This window comes from Ahaetulla prasina, chromosome 4 (assembly GCF_028640845.1).
Source record: "Ahaetulla prasina isolate Xishuangbanna chromosome 4, ASM2864084v1, whole genome shotgun sequence".
In the NCBI taxonomy this organism is placed as follows: domain Eukaryota; kingdom Metazoa; phylum Chordata; class Lepidosauria; order Squamata; family Colubridae; genus Ahaetulla; species Ahaetulla prasina.
In genome coordinates this window covers 2,087,501-2,106,459 of record NC_080542.1, presented here as the reverse complement: position 1 = coordinate 2,106,459, position 18,959 = coordinate 2,087,501, and the positions used below count along the sequence as shown (strand labels likewise).

Here is an 18,959-nt window from a genome sequence, read left to right as displayed (position 1 = left end):
TTAAATAAAGGCCCAGACAAATTGCCTTTTATTCTGCTGAGTTAACAGAAGGGGGGAAAAACATTATGGGGAAAAAAAACTGCATTAGGAAGTGAGGATATCTATCTATCTATCTATCTATCTATCTATCTATCTATCTATCTATCTATCTATCTATCTATCTATCTATCTATCTATCTATCTTCCTTCTATCTATCTATCTTCCTTCTATCTATCTATCTATCTATCTATATTCCTTCTATCTATCTATCTTCCTATCTATCTATCTATCTATCTATCTATCTATCTATCTATCTATCTATCTATCTATCTATCTATCTATCTTCCTTCTATCTATCTATCTTCCTTCTATCTATCTATCTATATTCCTTCTATCTATCTATCTTCCTATCTATCTATCTATCTATCTATCTATCTATCTATCTATCTATCTTCCTTCTATCTATCTATCTTCCTATCTATCTATCTATCTATCTATCTATCTATCTTCCTTCTATCTATCTATCTTCCTATCTATCTATCTATCTATCTATCTATCTATCTATCTATCTATCTATCTATCTATCTATCTATCTATCTATCTATCTATCTATCTATCTATCTTCTATCTATCTATCTATCTATCTATCTATCTATCTATCTATCTATCTATCTATCTATCTATCTATCTATCTATCTATCTATCTATCTATCTATCTATCTATATCTATCTATCTATCTATCTATCTATCTATCTATCTATCTATCTATCTATCTATCTATCTATCTATCTATCTATCTATCTATCTATCATCTATCTATCTATCTATCTATATTCTTTCTATCTATCTATCTTCCTATCTATCTATCTTCTTTCTATCTATCTATCTATCTATCTATCTATCTATCTATCTATCTATCTACCATCTATCTATCTTCTATCTATCTATCTATATTCTATCTATCTATCTATCTATCTATCTATCTATCTATCTATCTATCTATGAATTTTGGGGCCAAAGGCAAAATCTAAATGTTTGAAAGCCCTCGACTTACGACCACAATTGAGCCCCAAATTTCTCTTGCTAAGTGAAATTGTCGTTAAGCAAATTTTGCCCAATTTTACGACCTTTCTTGCCACCGTTGTTAAGCGAATCACGGCAGCTGATCGTTCTTCGTGACTCCCTGAGCAGATTCACTTAACAACCGTGTGACTGACTTTAACAGTGGCAAGAAAGCTTGTAAAATGGGGCAGAACCCAAGGAGCAAATGTTTCGCTTAGCAACCTAGGTCTTGGGCTCAGTTGTGGTCGTAATGTAGCGATGGAGAAATTCCCTTTTGTGCAGCTAGTCCTCGACTTACAACGATTCACTTAGTGACCCGTCAGAGTTTTAACAATGGCACGGACGAAAGTGACGCCGGGCCATTCTCCACACTTGCGACCGTTGAAGCATCCCCAGCGTGATCACAATTCAGCCGCTGGGTAACTGATTCGGATTTATGACGGTCGCGGCGTCCCGGGGAGGTGATTCCCCCTTTTGCGACCTTCCCGCCAGCGACGTCACTGAGGGAAACCGGAATTCCCCGAGCAGCCGTCTTAACTAACAGAACCGCTGCAGCGGTTCGCTCAACCACGGTGGCGGAAAAAACAACAACGGGGCAAGGCTCCCGTAACAAATGCCTCGTTTAACGACTGAAAGGGGGGGGGAGGCACTGACTTTTGGTCGTAAGTCGAGGACGACCTGTAGGATTGGGGTAGGGGGGGAAAAACTGCTCAGAATCCCAAGGCGAACGGCCATTGGTGGGTTCTCCGACCCCAATCTGAGGGGGTCACCTTGGTTTCTCCCACAGCAGAGGGTCCGATTGAGGAGGGGGTGTTCTGCAAAGACCCCCCCCCTCCCGAAAGGACAGTGAATAGAGGTTTTATTTGGGGGGGGGGAGATGACCAGGTACTTTGGCTTCCATTTAATTTACCCGGCGCACCCATGAGTGGCCATTTTGAAGGGTCTCCTCCTCTGCATGAGACGGACCCCAGTTCTGCCTGGACCGACCCTCAAACTCGGAGGGGTTCTCCAGAAGAGAGAGAGAGAGAGGAGGGCCCCCTGTTTTTTTTGGGGAGGGGGCGCTTTGGTGGGGGGTGCCACATCCAGGATTCCCAATGAGTGGGGGATTCTGGGAATCGCCGAGGATTGTGGGCATCTATAGGGAGCAGCGGGTTCAGGAGACGGCCTAGAGATGGTACACAGATCCTTCTTTGCTGGAGAATTATTTTCCGTTCTTTTTCTTTTCTTTCTCTGTTTCTCTTTCTCTCTTTTCTCCCGCTTTCTGCCTCTCATCTTTCTTTCTATTTCTATTTCTCTTTCCCTTCCTTCCTTCCTTCGCTTGCTTTCTCTCTCCTCTTTCTTTCTCTCTTTCTCTCTCGCTTTCCTTCCCTCTTTCTCTTTCTTTTTTCTCCTCTCGCTTTCTCTTGCTTTCCCTCCGCCTGGCGCCTCTTTCTCCTTCTCACTTTCTTTCTGCCTCCGATTTCTCTCTTTCTCTCTTTTTCTCTCTGCCTCTCTTCTTTCTTTCTTCTCTCTTTTTCTTTCTTTCTTTTCTTTTTCTTTCTTTCCTCTTTCCCTCCTTCCTTTCTTTCCTTCTTTCCTTTTCTTTCTTTTTCTGTTTTTTCTTTCTGTTTCTCTCCTTTTCTCTCTCTTGCTTTCCCTCTTTCTTTTTCTTTTTGCCCTTCCTTCCTTCCTTCTTTTCTTTCTTGCTTTCTCTTACGTTCTTTCTTCTGCCTGTCACCTCTTTCTCCTTCTCACTTTCTTTTTGCCTCCGATTTCTCTCTTTCTCTCTCTCTGACTCTCTTCTTCCTTCTCTCTTTTTCTTTTTTTCTTTTCTTTTTCTTTCTTTCCTCTTTCCCTCCTTTCTTTCTTTCCTTCTTTCCTTTTCTTTCTTTTTCTGTTTTTTTTTCTTTCTGTTTCTCTCCTTTTCTCTCTCTTGCTTTCCTTCTTTCTTTTTCTTTTTGCCCTTCCTTTCTTCTTGCTTTCTCTTACGTTCTTTCTTCTGCCTGTCACCTCTTTCTCCTTCTCACTTTCTTTTTGTCTCTGATTTCTCTGTTTCTCTCTCTCTGCCTTTCTTCTTTCTTTCTTTTTCTTTCTTTCCTCTTTCCCGTCTTTTTTCCTTTTCTTTCCTTTTCTGTGTTTTCTTTCTGTTTCTCTCTTTCCTCTTTTTCCTCTATTTCTCTCTCTCTTACTTTCCCTCTTTCTTTTTCTTTTTGATCTTCCTTCCTTCCTTTCTTTCTTGCTTTCTCTTACGTTCTTCCTTCTGCCTGTCACCTCTTTCTCTTTCTCTCTCTCTCTCTCCCCCCCCCCACAGTGCCAATTTGGACCCCCACCACAGAGATCCCTCAAATCATCATTGGGGTGGGGGTGGGCTTTCCACTTGCTCTTTTTAATTTCCTGGGGCCCCCCCCTCAAACAGAGGCTACTGCTGCCGATGGCCGCCAAAGAAAGACCTTGGGCTAAACTGGAGGTGGTGATGCCCCGGGAAGCTCTCAAATTTCCTCGTCTGCCATCATCTAATTAAATTGGCACAGCGCCTGGGGTTGAGCAAGGCCACGCCAGAATGGCAGAGGCAGGTAGAGAAGGACCGGGGTGGGGGGGGGGTCGGGGGGGGCTTGGGTGCCTCTGCAAGGTCAGGCATCCTTGGGGGGAGGGGCCAAGGGGTGGATCTGATAAGGGAAAGAATTAATTGATCTTGCTGTATAGTGGACCAGTTTTTGTCAAACTTGGTAACCTTGAAGAGGTGATGGGTGGACTTCCGTTCTCAGAATTCCCCAGCCAGCAAGAGAGAGAAAGAAGAAAAGAAAAGAAAATTCTTTTGGGAGTTGAATCTTCAAGTTGGAAAGAAAGAAAAGGAAGGAAGGAAGAAGATCAGAGGGAGAGAGAGAGAGAAAGAAAGAGAAAGAAAGAGAGAGAAAGAAAGAAAGAAAAAGAGAGGGGGGAGGAAATGGAAAACGAAATGGAAAGGAAAGGAGGAAGAAAAAGGAAGGGGAAGGAAGAAACATACATGTATGTTTTTATCAGGCTGTAAACCGCCCTGAGTCCTTTGGGAGATAGGGCGGTATAAAAATGTGATTAAATAAATAAATAAATAAATAAATAAATAAGGAAGAAGATGACAGAAGAAGGGAGAAGAGAGAGAGAAAGAAAGAAAGAGGGGGAGGAAATGGAAAACGAAATGGAAAGGAAAGGAGGAAGAAAAGGGAAGAAGGGAAGAAAGAAAGGAAAAGGAAGGAAGGAAGGAAGAAGATGACAGAGGGAGAGAGAGAGAAAGAAAGAAAGAGGGGGAGGAAATGGAAAGGAAAGGAGGAAGAAAAAGGAAGAAGGGAAGAAAAGGAAGGAAGGAAGGAAGGAAAGGAAAGAAAGAAAGACAAAGAAAAGGAAAGAAAGAAGGAAAGGGAAGAAGGAAGGAAGGAAAGAAATGCAGAGAGAAAAAAGAAAGACAAAGGAAGGAAAAAAAGCAGAAAGGAAAAAGGAAGGAAGGAAGGAAGGAAGAAAGAAAGAAAGAAAGAAAGAAAGAAAGAAAGAAAGCCCATCCATCTTCAAGCTGCCAAGGTGCAGAAAAACGGCCGTGTGGCTATTTCAGGGCTTCAATCGGGGCAGATAATAAGAATAACAAAAATAGCCCGATGGAGGAGGGGGTCCTTCAACCCGTCACTAACCGGGTCTCCTCTCGTGTCTCCCCCACCTCCATCCCAGCCCTTATCTTGCTCTTCTACTTGGTCTTCTACGGCTTCCTGACGGCCCTCTTCACCCTCACCATGTGGGTCATGCTCCAGACCGTGGACCCCTTCATCCCCAAGTATCAGGACCGCCTCTCCATCCCAGGTAAGTTTTTTTTTTCTTCCCCGCAGCCCAGGTAGGGGAGAGAAAGGGGCCCGTTTCCCGTGAACTCCCTTCCGGTCTAGCCCAGGCCGTCTGGAACCCCCCCACACCCCGGTTAGATGTTTGGCGCTCTGTAAGAGATTTGGGGGAGGGGGGTCTGGAGCCCCGGCGATAACCCCGGAGGCTGGGGCTTATGGGTTATGTTTGAGGAAGGGAGCCCCTGATATCTCCACGGGCAGCAGGGATGGAACCTTCTCCGAGATGTCTTAGGGAGGGGCGGGATTGGACTAGAAGACCTCCAGGGTCCCCCTCCAGCTCTGTGGTTCTGTGAATCTTTGGGAGGGGCGCCAGGTTGGGGAATGTGGCCTTCCGAGCCCTGAATCGTGATTTGATTCTGGTTTACGAGCAAGGAGGGGTTTTCTGGTTTGCAGGCAAGCATATAATCCATTTCATAATAAATAAATGCAAAATAATGCCATGTCAGAAATATAATTATGGGATGGAAGGGGGTTGTGCCGGGAGAGGGAGACTCAGCTAAGGTTGCTTATATTTTAAATTGCTTTTGATTTTCTTTTCTGTTTTTAATTTAATTTTATATTTTATGTGATACTCTATCTTATATTTAATATTTTTTTCTTAATTTTATACGCCACATGTTTTATCCTTTATTGCATATTCTCCTCCATCTTTCCTCTTTTATTTTACACGTTGCCTTATCTTTTTCTATTTTATTTTCTAGTTCATTCTTTTCCGTTTTACTTGGCTTTTTATCTTTTGTGCGATTTTTTTTTTATTTGCATTTATATCCCGCCCTTCTCCGAAGACTCAGGGCGGCTTACACTGTGTCAAGCAATAGTCTTCATCCATTTGTATATTATATACAAAGTCAACTTATTGCCCCCCCAACAATCTGGGTCCTCATTTTACCTACCTTATAAAGGATGGAAGGCTGAGTCAACCTTGGGCCTGGTGGGACTTGAACCTGCAGTAATTGCAAGCAGCTGCTGTTAATAACAGACTGAATTAGTCTGTTGAGCCACCAGAGGCCCTTGATTTATTTTATTTTATTTTTATTTTACAATCCGTCTTGCATGCTATCTTTTTTTTTCCCCTCCCATTTCATCTCTTATTCTATTTTATATGGTCTTTCGATCTTTTTCGTTGGAATTGTTTTATTTTAAATCTAATTTTAATCTCATTTCATTTTATAATTTATTTTTTTTCCTCCTCCTTTCACGGCAGGCATGATGATCCGTCCCAAGACGGATGCTCTGGACATTACCTACAACTTAAGCGAAACCGAATCTTGGGACAACTACGTGAAAATGCTCAACGGCTTTTTGGAAGGTGAGTGAAGGAAGAGAGCCAAGTTCACCTCCCAAAGGAGAATAACAGAATGAGAGAGCTGGAAGGGACCGTGGAGGTCTTCTAGTCCAGCCCCCTGCTCAAGCAGGAGACCTCGTACCATCCCAAATAAATAGATGTCCAGTCTCTTTTAAAAATCTTCCAGTGATGGAGCATCCACAACTTCTGGTGGCAAGCGGTTCCACTGATTAATTGTTCTAACTGTCGGGAAATTTCTCCTTAGTTCTAAGTTGCTTCTCTCCTTGATTTGTTTCCACCCGTTGCTTCTTGTTCTACCCTCAGGTGCTTTGGAGAATAAGTTGACCCCCCTCTTCTTTGGGGCAGCCCCTCATATCTTGTCACATGGGCTAGGATTTGTGGAAGGGAAGTGAATGGGAAAAAGAGGAGAAAGGGGAAAGTAGGGGAGAGGGAGAAGAAGAGAAGGAAGGAAGAGAGGGAAAAGGGAAAAAGAGGGGACGGATGGAAGGAACGAGAAAAAGAGGAGGGAAGGAGAGAAGAGGGGGAGCAAGTGAAGGGAGGGAGGAAAAAATGGAAGGAAGAAAGGAAGGAAAAAGGATGGAAGGAGAGAAAGAGGGAGCAAGTGAAGGTAAGAAGGAGAAAAGGGGAAGGAGAGAAGATGGGAGGGAAGGAAAAAGGAAGGAAGGAAGGAAAAAGGACGAAAGGAGAGAAGGAGAGAAGAGGAGCAAGTGAAGGAAAGAAGAAGAAAAAGGAAGGAGAGAAGAGGGGAGCAAGTGAAGGGAGGAAGGAAAAAATGGAAGGAAGGAAGGAAGGAAGGAAGGAAGGAAGGAAGGAAGGAAGGAAGGAAGGAAAAAGGAGGGAAGGAGGAGCAAGTGAAGGTAAGAAGGAGAAAAAGGGAAGGAGAGAAGATGGGAGCAAAAAGGTAGGAAAAAAGGAAGGAAGGAAGGAAAAAGGAGAGAAGGAGAGAAAGAGGGAGCAAGTGAAGATAAGAAGGAGAAAAAGAGAAGGAGAGAAGATGGGGAGCAAGTGAAAGGAAGGGGAGTAAGGAAGAAGAAGGAGGAAGGAAGGAAGGAAGGAAGGAAGGAAGGAAGGAGGGAAAAACTGCTTTTGGGAAAAGAAAACTTTTACATGCTCACCCAACTGTAGCAACTCCGATCAGTTCCCAAAGTCGAATCTCCATATAACCACCAAGAACAGCCAAAAACAAACCAACATTCATACAGTATAACAGTTGGCGGAAACTGGTTTGTGGCTGGGCGAGGGTTCCGTATCCTCACCCAACCCAAACCCACCCTTAGCCCAAACCCGCAGGGCAACGTAGGATCAAGCTGGTTGATCCTTCGAGGTGGACCTCTCGGAGAAGCCAGCTGGGCCGCCTTCTCACCCAATTCCCACTCTTCTCTCCCTCCTTCTCTCCCTCTTTCTCTCTCTCTCTCTCTCTCTCCCCCCTCCAGCCTACAACGACTCTCGGCAAGTGGCCATGAACGAATTCTGCCAGCCCGGCCGTTACAACGAACAACCCGACAACGGGGTGTTGAACTACCCCAAGAGGGCCTGCCAGTTCAACCGCACCATGTTGAGGGATTGTTCGGGACTCAACGACTCGACTTACGGCTACCAGGAAGGACGGCCTTGTATCCTGGTTAAAATGAACCGGGTGGGTTGCTGGAGAATGGGGACTTGAAGGGATTTAGGGGGGTTGATGAAGCAGCAATTGAGGTCGGGGGCATTCATTGCAAAGGGGCTTCTTCTCGCTGCTTCCTGGCCAATTCAGGTAGTCCTCGATTTTACGACCGAAACCGAGCCACAAATTTGTGTTGCTAAGCCAGACGTTTGTTCCGTTAGAGTCTCACGACCGTTTTACGACTGTTTTACGACCGTTCTTTCCGCACTTGTCAAGTGAATCTTAAATTAGTAGCACCGCCGTTCAGCGAACCTCCGTTGACTTTGCTGGTCAGAAGGTTGCAAAATGGGCTCGCGTGGGCATGGTGGGTTTCACAGATTGTTACCACCGGTTTGCACACACCTTCCGTACCTGCAGCCGGTCTCCAAAATGTGGCTAAATTGGACGGCATAGCGCCTGGGCAAATGGGCAGGGTACAACGGGTTCGCCTGAACCAGTCCGAACCGGTTAAATGAACCCGGGAGCTGCAACCATCATAAATACGAGGTCCGTTGTGACGTGTCTGAATTGTGACCACATGACCAACGGGGAATGGCGCAACGGTCGTAAGTCTTTAAATTAGCCGTAAGTCACTTTTCTCAGCGACGTAACTCGGAACAGTCACTAAAATGAACTTTCGTAACTTGAGGACTACCTGTTAACGTGTTTTCTCCTAGCCAGCAATTTGGGGTGAGAAAAATTTAGAGTCCACTCGCGTTCTGGACCACCGAGTACCAAACGGAGGTTTCCTTCCTAAATCACTGTTTGTGGCCACTGGATGATGGGTGGACTTCAACTCCCATCATTCCCCAGCCAGAAGGATTTACCAGAATTCAACCTGGATAGGACAAGAACAAATATCACTTTTTTTTAAAAAAAAATGGATAACTTTTAGAACAGGGGTCTCCAACCTTGGTCCCATTAAGACTTGTGGACTTCAACTCCCAGAGTCCCTCAGCCAGCAAAGCTGGCTGAGGAACTCTGGGAGTTGAAGTCCACAAGTCTTAAAGGGACCAAGGTTGGAGACCCCTGTTTTAGTAGATAGTGGGAATGCGGTCGACGTAATATAACTTGACTTCAGCAAAGTGGTGGGAAAAATGGTAAATTAATAAGGGAGTTGGGAGTTGAAGTCCACAAGTCTTAAAGGGACCAAGGTTGGAGACCCCTGTTTTAGTAGATAGTGGGAATGCGGTCGACGTAATATAACTTGACTTCAGCAAAGTGGTGGGAAAAAATGGTAAATTAATAAGGGAGGTGGGAGTTGAAGTCCACAAGTCTTAAAGGGACCAAGGTTGGAGACCCCTGTTTTAGTAGATAGTGGGAATGCGGTCGACGTAATATAACTTGACTTCAGCAAAGTGGTGGGAAAAATGGTAAATTAATAAGGGAGGTGGGAGTTGAAGTCCACAAGTCTTAAAGGGACCAAGGTTGGAGACCCCTGTTTTAGTAGATAGTGGGAATGCGGTCGACGTAATATAACTTGACTTCAGCAAAGTGGTGGGAAAAAAAGGTAAATTAATAAGGTAAGGTAGATTAATAAACGAGTTAAAGATGGGTTAGATGGCACAACAATTAAATAGAAAAATTGATCTGCCGGCTGGGGGATGATGGGAATTGAAGTCCACCCGTCTTCCATCTCCCGAATTGCCCTGAACAATTTCTTCCTTGTCTTTGGTAGGTCATCAACTTCTATGCAGGCGCCAACCAGCCCATGAACATCTCCTGCACGGCCAAGGTAAAGAGACCGCCCCCCCACCCCCGTCCCTGCTCCCCCTCCCCACTTTCTCTGCCTTCTTCTCCATCTCTTGTTGGTTTGTTGTTTGGTGTTCACCCCTTTTTATCTACTCACTCTGCGCACCTCTCCTGATCTGTCGGAAAACCGATATTCTCTGCTGACAGAGACCGAAGTCCCCGCGGGAGGTAAGGGTTACGCGCCAGGATAAGAGGGCCCAATTTGGGGGCTTCTTCACCCGCTGCGTAGTGTGGCCTAGTGGTTGCTTTTAGGACGATAAAATGATAGAATTGTGCCTTCCTTCAGGAGGCAGCCATGGAGAAAAATTGCCCAGCCTCTAATAAAGGAGAACGCCGCCCTGATGACGTTACCTAGTTGGGTCATGAAACGTCTACAAGAAAATAACCCAGCTCAGAGAACACCAAGGACCCCACAGCCTCCTCCTCTTCCTCCTCCTCCTCCTCTTCTTCTTCTCCTCCTCTTCCTTCTTCTTCCTCTTCTTCCTCCCCCTCATTCTCCTCCTCCTCCTCTCCCCAACCTCTCCTCCCTTCTAGCTCTGATGACGTTCCCTTGTTGGGTCATGAAACATCTGCAAGAAAATAACCCAGCTCAGAGAACACCAAGGACCCCAACAGTCTTCCTCCTCCTCCTCCTCCTCCTCTTCTTCTCCTCCTCCTCCTCCTCCTCTTCCTTCTTCTTCCTCTTCTTCCTCCCCCTCATTCTCCTCCTCCTCCTCTCCCCAACCTCTCCTCCCTTCTAGCTCTGATGACGTTCCCTAGTTGGGTCACGAAACATCTGCAAGAAAACCACCAAGCTCAGAGAGTACCAAGGACCCCACAGTCTTCCTCCTCCTCTTCCTCCTCTTCTTCTTCCTTCTCCTTCTCTTCCTCCCCCTCTCCTCAACCTCTCCTCCCTTCTAGCACTGATGACATTCCCTTGTTGGGTCATGAAACATCTGCAAGAAAATAACCCAGCTCAGAGAACACCAAGGACCCCACAGCCGCCGCCTCTTCCTCCTCCTCCTCCTCTTCTTCTCCTCCTCCTCTTCCTTCTTCTTCCTCTTCTTCCTCCCCCTCATTCTCCTCCTCTCCCCAACCTCTCCTCCCTTCTAGCTCTGATGACGTTCCCTTGTTGGGTCATGAAACATCTGCAAGAAAATAACCCAGCTCAGAGAACACCAAGGACCCCAACAGTCTTCCTCCTCCTCCTCCTCCTCCTCTTCTTCTTCTTCTCCTCTTCCTTCCTCTTCTTCCTCCCCCTCATTCTCCTCCTCCTCCTTTCCACAACCTCTCCTCCCTTCTAGCCCTGATGATGTTGCCTAGTTCGGTTATAAAATGTCTGCAAGAAAACCACCATGCTCGGAGAGGACCAAGGACTCCACAGTCTTCCTCTCCCTCCTCTTCCTCCTCTTCTTCTTCCTTCTCCTTCTCTTCCTCCCCTCTCCTCAACCTCTCCTCCCTTCTAGCACTGATGACATTCCCTTGTTGGGTCATGAAACATCTGCAAGAAAATAACCCAGCTCAGAGAACACCAAGGACCCCACAGCCGCCGCCTCTTCCTCCTCCTCCTCCTCTTCTTCTCCTCCTCCTCCTCCTCTTCCTTCTTCTTCCTCTTCTTCCTCCCCCTAATTCTCCTCCTCCTCCTCTCCCCAACCTCTCCTCCCTTCTAGCTCTGATGACGTTCCCTTGTTGGGTCATGAAACATCTGCAAGAAAATAACCCAGCTCAGAGAACACCAAGGACCCCACAGCCTCCTCCTCTTCCTCCTCCTCTTCCTCCTCCTCTTCTTCTTCTCCTCCTCTTCCTTCTTCTTCCTCTTCTTCCTCCCCCACATTCTCCTCCTCCTCCTCTCCCCAACCTCTCCTCCCTTCTAGCTCTGATGACGTTCCCTTGTTGGGTCATGAAACATCTGTAAGAAAATAACCCAGCTCAGAGAACACCAAGGACCCCAACAGTCTTCCTCCTCCTCCTCCTCCTCCTCCTCTTCTTCTTCTTCTCCTCCTCCTCCTCTTCCTTCTTCTTCCTCTTCTTCCTCCCCCTCATTCTCCTCCTCCTCCTCTCCCCAACCTCTCCTCCCTTCTAGCTCTGATGACGTTCCCTTGTTGGGTCATGAAACATCTGCAAGAAAACCACCAAGCTCAGAGAGCATCAAGGACCCTTCCTTCCTTCCTTCCTCCTCCTCCTCCTCTTCTTCTTCCTCCTCCTTCTCTTCCTCCCCCTCTCCTCAACCTCTCCTCCCTTCTAGCACTGATGACGTTCCCTTGTTGGGTCACGAAACATCTGTAAGAAAACCACCCAGCTCAGAGAGCAGCAAGAACCCATCATGCCCAGCGTCTCTCCGAGTTCTTTACTGTTAAAAAGTTTGTCCCCCTTCTTCTCCTCCCTCGCACCCCAAAACCTGTTTCCATTGACTTCCTGCCAAGCCCGCCTTCTACCTTCCTGTTTTGGGGAGACTGAGTCAGTCTTGAAAGTTGCGTACTAAAGTCCATGGGGCTCCCCCCCGGCTCTGAATATTTCAGGAACTTATGGCGGTGCTGGGAAATAGGCCTGCCTTTCTTAACTAGGTTTAAACAAACCTGGATTCGGAGTGTGTGTGTGTGAAATCCCTTTGGAGGCTGGAGAAATCCTTGAATCGTTTAATCCCTAAATGGTTTGTAGGATACCTAACCTGCGAAAATGCTTATTCTTGCTTGAAAAGGGGAAAAAAAATAATAATAAATTCTATCGGTTCGCCTGCTTATCGAAGACAGTCCTCGACTTACGACCCCAGTTGAACCCAACAGGCCTGACGCTAAGCGAGACAGCGGCCGAGGGAGCTTTTGCCCCGTTGGGCGGCCTTCCTTGCTGCCGTCATGAAGCAAACCCCTGCCGTCGTTAAATTGGACAACACGGTCGTTAAGTGAATCGGGGGTTTTCCATTTGACTTTGCTCGCCGGAAGGTCGCCAAAGAGGATCACGGGGCTCCCCCCCAACCAGGATGCCATGACCGTCATAAGTACGAGTCACTGGCCGAGCGTCCAAATTTTGCAGAGATGCTGCGACGGTTGTAAGGGTGGAAAAAAGGTCATAATTCCCTTTTTTCAGTGTCATTATAACTTCGGTCACTAAACAAACGGTTATAAGTCGAGGACTACCTGTCTTCTAACAGGCAGCTGAAGAAACTGTGGCTTTAGTCTCTTCATTCAGGTGCCCCTTTTAACTTTTTCTTGATGCCTGTTCTGTTTTTTTCCCCATATTTCGCCCTCCTTAATGATTAAAATGAGTTTACGCGCAGTCCTCGTCTTACGGCAGTTCACTTAGTGACCAAAATGCCGTCGTGGCACGGAAAAAAGTGACTTATGACCGTTTTTCCACCCTTACTCATAGTTACGACGGTCGCAGTGTCCCCGGGTGGCGCGATCTCCTTTTACGACCGCCTGACAATGTGGGAGCCAGATTCACTTCACTCCCCGTGCTCCTCGCTGAACGACCGCAGGTTTTCACTTAACAACGGAAACCAGAAAGGTCCTGAAACGGGACAAAACTTACTTAAACCGCCGTCTCGTTCAGCAGCAGCGGAAATTTTTGCCGTCGTAAGCCGAGGACTTACCTGGATCCCGGTGCTGGAGGAAAATCAAACTCCTGATTCCAAGGACTTTGGAAAAACTGGGGCTTGAGACACACACACACACCCCGCTCACCCCCTAAAAAGAAATGGTGTAGGGTCTCCTGCTTGGGCAGGGGGTTGGACTAGATGACCTATGAGGTCCCTTCCAACTCTGAATCTGAATTTTAATCTGAATTTGAAATAGGGGTTGAAACCGGCCCAAACCTTTCCTCTTTGGCTGCCTTCTGAAGTGGACCCACCAGCTTCCCGTGCCTGCATGAGCCACACTCCCCCGCCCACCCCCCAAATTAGAATCTCCATCTTCGGCTAAACTTTTGCAAAAGTTTCCCCCACCCCGCCAAACTCTGCAGGGGAGCGACCCTCCATAAACCAGACCCTTACTCATTTCTCTTTCTTTATTAACCCGTTCATTTGTTTTACTAACTCATCCGTCCGTCCGTCATTGCTCTCGTTCGTCCCTCTGCGTTTTGCATGTTCGCGTCCCGTCTCTTGTCCTTCCTTCTGCTGTTTTCCCACTGCGAGAAGAAGGAAATCCGCCCGGAAGACGAAATCATTGTAAGAATCCAGGAGGGAAGAGTGGGCAGGGGGCTTCATTTGGGGGTCCATTGTGGGAGTGGGCATCTAAAAGACGCGAGCCATCAAGAAGGGGAGAAGTCGCCAAACTCCGATCAGTCGTGGCTTGTTTGAGTTACGCGGCGGCAGTACGCATTTAAATAAAAATAATTGAAGACTCACGGGGTTTATTTTGGGTTGGGGAGGGGGCAAAACTCATGATTTTATCTGACATACCCTCCCCTACTTTTCGCCTTCCCAGAAAGAGGACGACACGCAGAAGCTGGGCGAGCTGGCCATGTTCCCCGCTGACGGGAACATCGATCTTATGTACTTCCCGTATTACGGGAAGAAAGTTCATGTGAGTATTGATTGATTGATTGATTTTGCATCTTACCCGGCGAGGTGCATGCTGGGAAATTCCCTGATTTTGGTCCAGGGGATGCTGCACGCAGAGGGGGGGTTTTTATTTTGCAAGGTTAATTTCCCCCCCCCCCTCAATCCAGTTCATTTTTTGCTGCCACCGCGGATTTAAAAAAAAACCAAAAACTCGGAGAAAAGAGATTAGATAAGGGGGGGGGGGAAATACAGGGCAGACTTGGACAAAAAAAAAATGCTTTTAATGGACAGAGAACAGAGTTTGTTTTAATTCTGTGAAGTTCAAAACTTTTTCAGAGGTTTTTAAAAGCATCCTTTTGAGGAACTCTAACCCGTTTCTCTTCTTGAAAACCTCCAGGGTATGGACTTCAACTCCCAGAATTCCCCAACCAAATTTCCCCCCCACTCTCTTTTATTTTTGGACTCTAAAATAGTGCCCAAAATACTTTCTCAACCTCAAGAACTTTTCAGATAGGTGGACTTCAACTCCCAGAATCCCCCAGCCGGCAGATCAATTTTCCCGTTTAATTGTCATGCCATCTTAGCCCACATTTAACTCTTTTACTGTTGGGTTAATAATGGGTTGTGGTTTCTTTTCCACTTTTGCTGAAGCCAAGGAATATTACGTCGCCCACATTCCCGCCATCTACTTAAAAATAATAATTCAATTTTGGGGAGAATTCTGGGAGTTGAAGTCCATGTCTCTTAACATTGTCAAGGTTAGGAAATTATGATTTTTCAGAGTCCCTTGAGTTCAATCTGCATATCACTTAAACATAGACAATCCGGGGTAATGAAGGATGCAGGACAAAATTTCATCTGAAGAAAACAAGTCCTAATCCCTCAACTCCTTATGTATAAATGTGCAAATGAAACATTTTTAAAGATGTCTACGCATTTTGCGCATAAAAAGCCCGTGATCTCTAATAATAACAGAACAAAATAACAGAGTTGGAAGGGACCTTGGAGGTCTTCTAGTCCAACCCCCTGCTTAAGTAGGAGACACTAACTAAACCATTTCAGATAAGTGACTGTCCAGTCTTTTCTTAAAAGCCTCCTATGATGAAGCAACTTCTAGTGGCAAGCCGTTCCACTGGTTAATTGCCCTCACCGTTAGGAAGTTTCTCCTTAGTTGCAGGTTGCTTGATGAGTTTCCATCCATTGCTTCTTCTCCTGCCTTCAGGGGCTTTGGAAAATAATTTGACCCCCCCCCCCTCTTCTTTGGGGCAGCCCCTCAAATATTGGAAGATGCTCTCTTGTCACATGGCCAGGATTTGTGTGCCTCTATGGAAGGGAACGGAATGAGAAAAAGAGGAAAAGTTGGAAAGTAGACGAGAGGGAAGGAAGAGGGGAAAGAGGGGAAGGAGGGAATGTAGACGAAAAAGGAGGGAAGGAGAGAGGAGGGGGAGTAAGTGAAGGGAGGAAGGAAGGAAGGAAGAAAAAGAAGGGAGCAAGTGAAGGGATGGAAGGGAGGAAGAAAAGGAAGGGAGGGAAGGAGGAAGGAGAAAAAGGGAAGTAGAGAACAGAAGGAGCAAGTGAAGGGAGGAAGGATGAAAAGCAAGGAAGGAAGAAAAAGGAGGGAAGTAGAGAAGAAGGGAAGGAAGTGAAGGGAGGGAGGGAAGGAAGGAAGGAAGAAAAGGAAGGAAGAAAAAGGAGGGAAGTAGAGAAGGGGGAGCAAGTCAAGGGAGGGAAGGAAGGAGAAAAAGGAGGGAAGTAGAGAAGAACGGGGGCAAGTGAAGGGATGGAAGGAGGAAGAAAAAGAAAGAAGGAGAAAAAGAGGAAGGAAGGAGAAAAGGAGGAAGTGAAGGAGGAGGAAGGAAGGAAGGAAGAAAAGGAAGGAAGAAAAAGGAGGGAAGTAGAGAAGGGGGAGCAAGTCAAGGGAGGGAAGGAAGGAGAAAAAGGAGGGAAGTAGAGAAGAACGGGGGCAAGTGAAGGGATGGAAGGAGGAAGAAAAAGAAAGAAGGAGAAAAAGAGGGAAGTAGAGAAGAGGGGGAGCAAGTGAAGGGAGGGAAGGAAGGAAGAAAAGGAAAGGAGGGCGGGCGGAAAGAAGGAAGGAGAAAAAGGGAAGAAGGGGAGCAAGTGCAGGGAGGGAAGGAAGAAAAGAAGAAAAAGGAGGGAAGAAGAGGAGCAAGGGAAGAGAGGGAAGGAGGAAGAAAAGGAAGGAAGGAAGAAAAAGGAGGGAAGTAGAGATATTGGAACCCTGCTCTCATGTCTCCCCCACATCTGCCTTGAGACTTCTAAATACATAGGAATCTTTTTATTTTATTTTTTAATCCCCCCCCCCCGCCCCCCGCCCCCAATTTCAGGTCAACTACACTCAGCCCGTGGTGGCCATCAAGTTCCTCAACCTGACCTTCAACCACGACCACAACATCGAGTGTAAGATCAACGCCCTCAACATCGCCACCACCGACGAGCGAGACAAGTTTGCCGGCCGCGTGGCTTTCAAAATCCGGGTCAACAAAGACTGAAGCTGACAACGGCCCCCCAACCCCCAACCTGATCCCATCCCCCACCCCATCTCTTCCTCCTCCGTCTCCTGGACCCCCCCGAAACAGACCCTTCCCCTCCCCACCTCCCCGGTGGCTCTTTGCAACCCCTACGCAGAGCCTACAACGACAACCGAGGGAAATTGGGGGGGGGGGAAGGAGGATGGATGGATTTTTTGGGGGGGGCGGGGGGGCTTTGGCCGCTGCTGCTCACCTCTGTCTCTCACTAACCTTTTTAGACAATCCCGCCTCTCTCGTGGACCCAAGAAGGAAGGGTTTCGCTCCCACCTTATCCTCTCATAGCGTCGTCCCCCAAAACCTGGTGACACCCCCCCACCCCACCCCCGATCGATTCTAACATCTTGCAAGGGAAAAGCTCACGGCTTTTGGCCTCTCTCTTGCAGCCCTCCCTTGTCTTCCCTTGGAGATCTTTCCTAATATAATAATAAAATGTATATAGATATTTTTTTATATATATATATAAAAGTATATATTAAAACTTTAAGGTACCACGGAATCGAGGTATTTTTCCTGCTATAATATGCATGGATCGGGGGGGTGGGGGCGCGAAAGAGGGTAGCCAGGTTAAAGGGTTGGCGGTCACGGGAAACGCCTGCCGCCCCCCCTCCCCCAAAAGCATGTGGCCATTGTGACAGGGAAGGCAGCGGGGGGGGGGCTGATGGGGACGGCCCCATTGATTTCAGGATTCCAGGCTGCTCTTCCTGCCCCCTTGATGTAGTCCCGGTGCTTCTCGTCCATGGCACCTTGAAGATGGGTGGCCTTCAACTCCCAGAATACCCTAACCAGCCGTGCTAGTAAGGTTTATTTTTTTTTCACTTTGTGCTGAAGTCAAGGTATATGACATCTACTGCATTCCCTCCATCTATTAAAGTTATATTACATCTATTGCATTCCCTCCATCTATTTAAAAAGTTATATGACATCTATCGCATTCCCACCATCTATTAAAGTTATAGATCTATTGCATTCCCATCATCTATTAAAGTTAGATTACATCTACTACATTCCCTCCATCTATTTAAAAAGTTATATGACATCTATCGCATTCCCACCATCTATTAAAGTTATACATTACTGCATTCCCTCCATCTATTAAAGTTATATTATGTCTACCACATTCCGTTCATCTATTAAAGTTATATGACATCTACTGCATTCCCTCAATCTATTAAAGTTATATTACATCTATTGCATCCCCTCCATCTATTTAAAAAGTTATATGACATCTATCGCATTCCCACCATCTATTAAAGTTATGTTATGTCTACCACATTCCGTTCATCTATTAAAGTTATATTATATCTATTGCATTCCTTCCCTCTATTTAAAAAGTGATATGACATCTGCTGCATTCCCTTCATCTTTTATATGACATCTACCACATTCCCTTCATTTATTAAAGTTATATTACATCTACCGCATTCCCACCATCTACAGTGAGAATGCGGTAGGTGTCATATCACATGCATCAAAGTTACCTAATTGGATGGGAAATTCTGGGAGCTGTAATCCACTCATCTTCCAAGGTGCAAAGATTGGGAAATGCTATATTGGGCGAAGGTGCAAAATGATGCTGATTTTGCACGAGGCTAGTCCTCAAGAACAACAACAACAACAAAAAATGTCTAGGAAGCTGGCTTGGCCTCCCAAACTCCTACATTGGGCTGTGAGTGCAATCCCACAAATGCAGCGGCTTATGGGCATGGCGGCTGTTGTACAACGGCCCTGGTGTGTGGTCTCCTTGCGAAATTTAATTGCCATGGCATCTGCGAATGCGGTTTGTTGGTTTTAATTTCTAATCCTGGATTTCCGCTTTCCCATTTTTTTCTCCTGTCCTAGGATCGACACAAAACGTCTCTTGTTCATTAGTGTACAGTTGTTTTAATCTGTTGTGATAGTGGCACCTTGCACTAAAATAATATAAGTGAAATTCCAGTTTCCACCATAACCACGGGGGGAAATTGCTGACCGGACTAATGATGATCTCTTTTTAGCCAACATCAATTAACGGTTAGAGATGTTTGCAACAACGGTTGTTTATATCTTTGTTTGGCAAAAAAAAATACAAAAACCCACGTATTTTAAACAAAAAGTGAAATAGCAATGGAGGTGTTGTTTTTTTTAACTTTCTTTGCGTTTTATTTTCACGGTAATATTAAAAACTTCCTCCCTTTATACAGTTTTAAAGATGCACCTTTGAAGAACATATGTGTATGAATGGCACTCATAACTTTAAAACTCCTCCGCTTTTTAACTTTCTCGATTTGATTTGATTTTTTTTTTGGTCTTGGTTTTTATTTGCAGAATTATTTAATTGCCTGTATCAGATTTTACTGTGAAAGAAGAGAAAT

At 46.0% G+C, this 18,959-nt stretch overlaps 1 protein-coding gene across 1 annotated transcript in view; it reads left to right on the top strand.

The window, feature by feature from the left end:
* ATP1B2 (ATPase Na+/K+ transporting subunit beta 2) overlaps positions 1 to 18,959 on the top strand; it is a 193,345-nt gene that overhangs the window by 8,978 nt on the left and 165,408 nt on the right. The window contains exons 2-7 of the mRNA XM_058181591.1: positions 4,719 to 4,847; positions 6,087 to 6,191; positions 7,622 to 7,824; positions 9,509 to 9,565; positions 13,983 to 14,081; positions 16,405 to 16,587. Coding sequence (XP_058037574.1) covers positions 4,719 to 4,847; positions 6,087 to 6,191; positions 7,622 to 7,824; positions 9,509 to 9,565; positions 13,983 to 14,081; positions 16,405 to 16,569 — 758 coding nt within the window. The 3' untranslated portion in view covers positions 16,570 to 16,587. The remainder of the gene's footprint in view (positions 1 to 4,718; positions 4,848 to 6,086; positions 6,192 to 7,621; positions 7,825 to 9,508; positions 9,566 to 13,982; positions 14,082 to 16,404; positions 16,588 to 18,959) is intronic.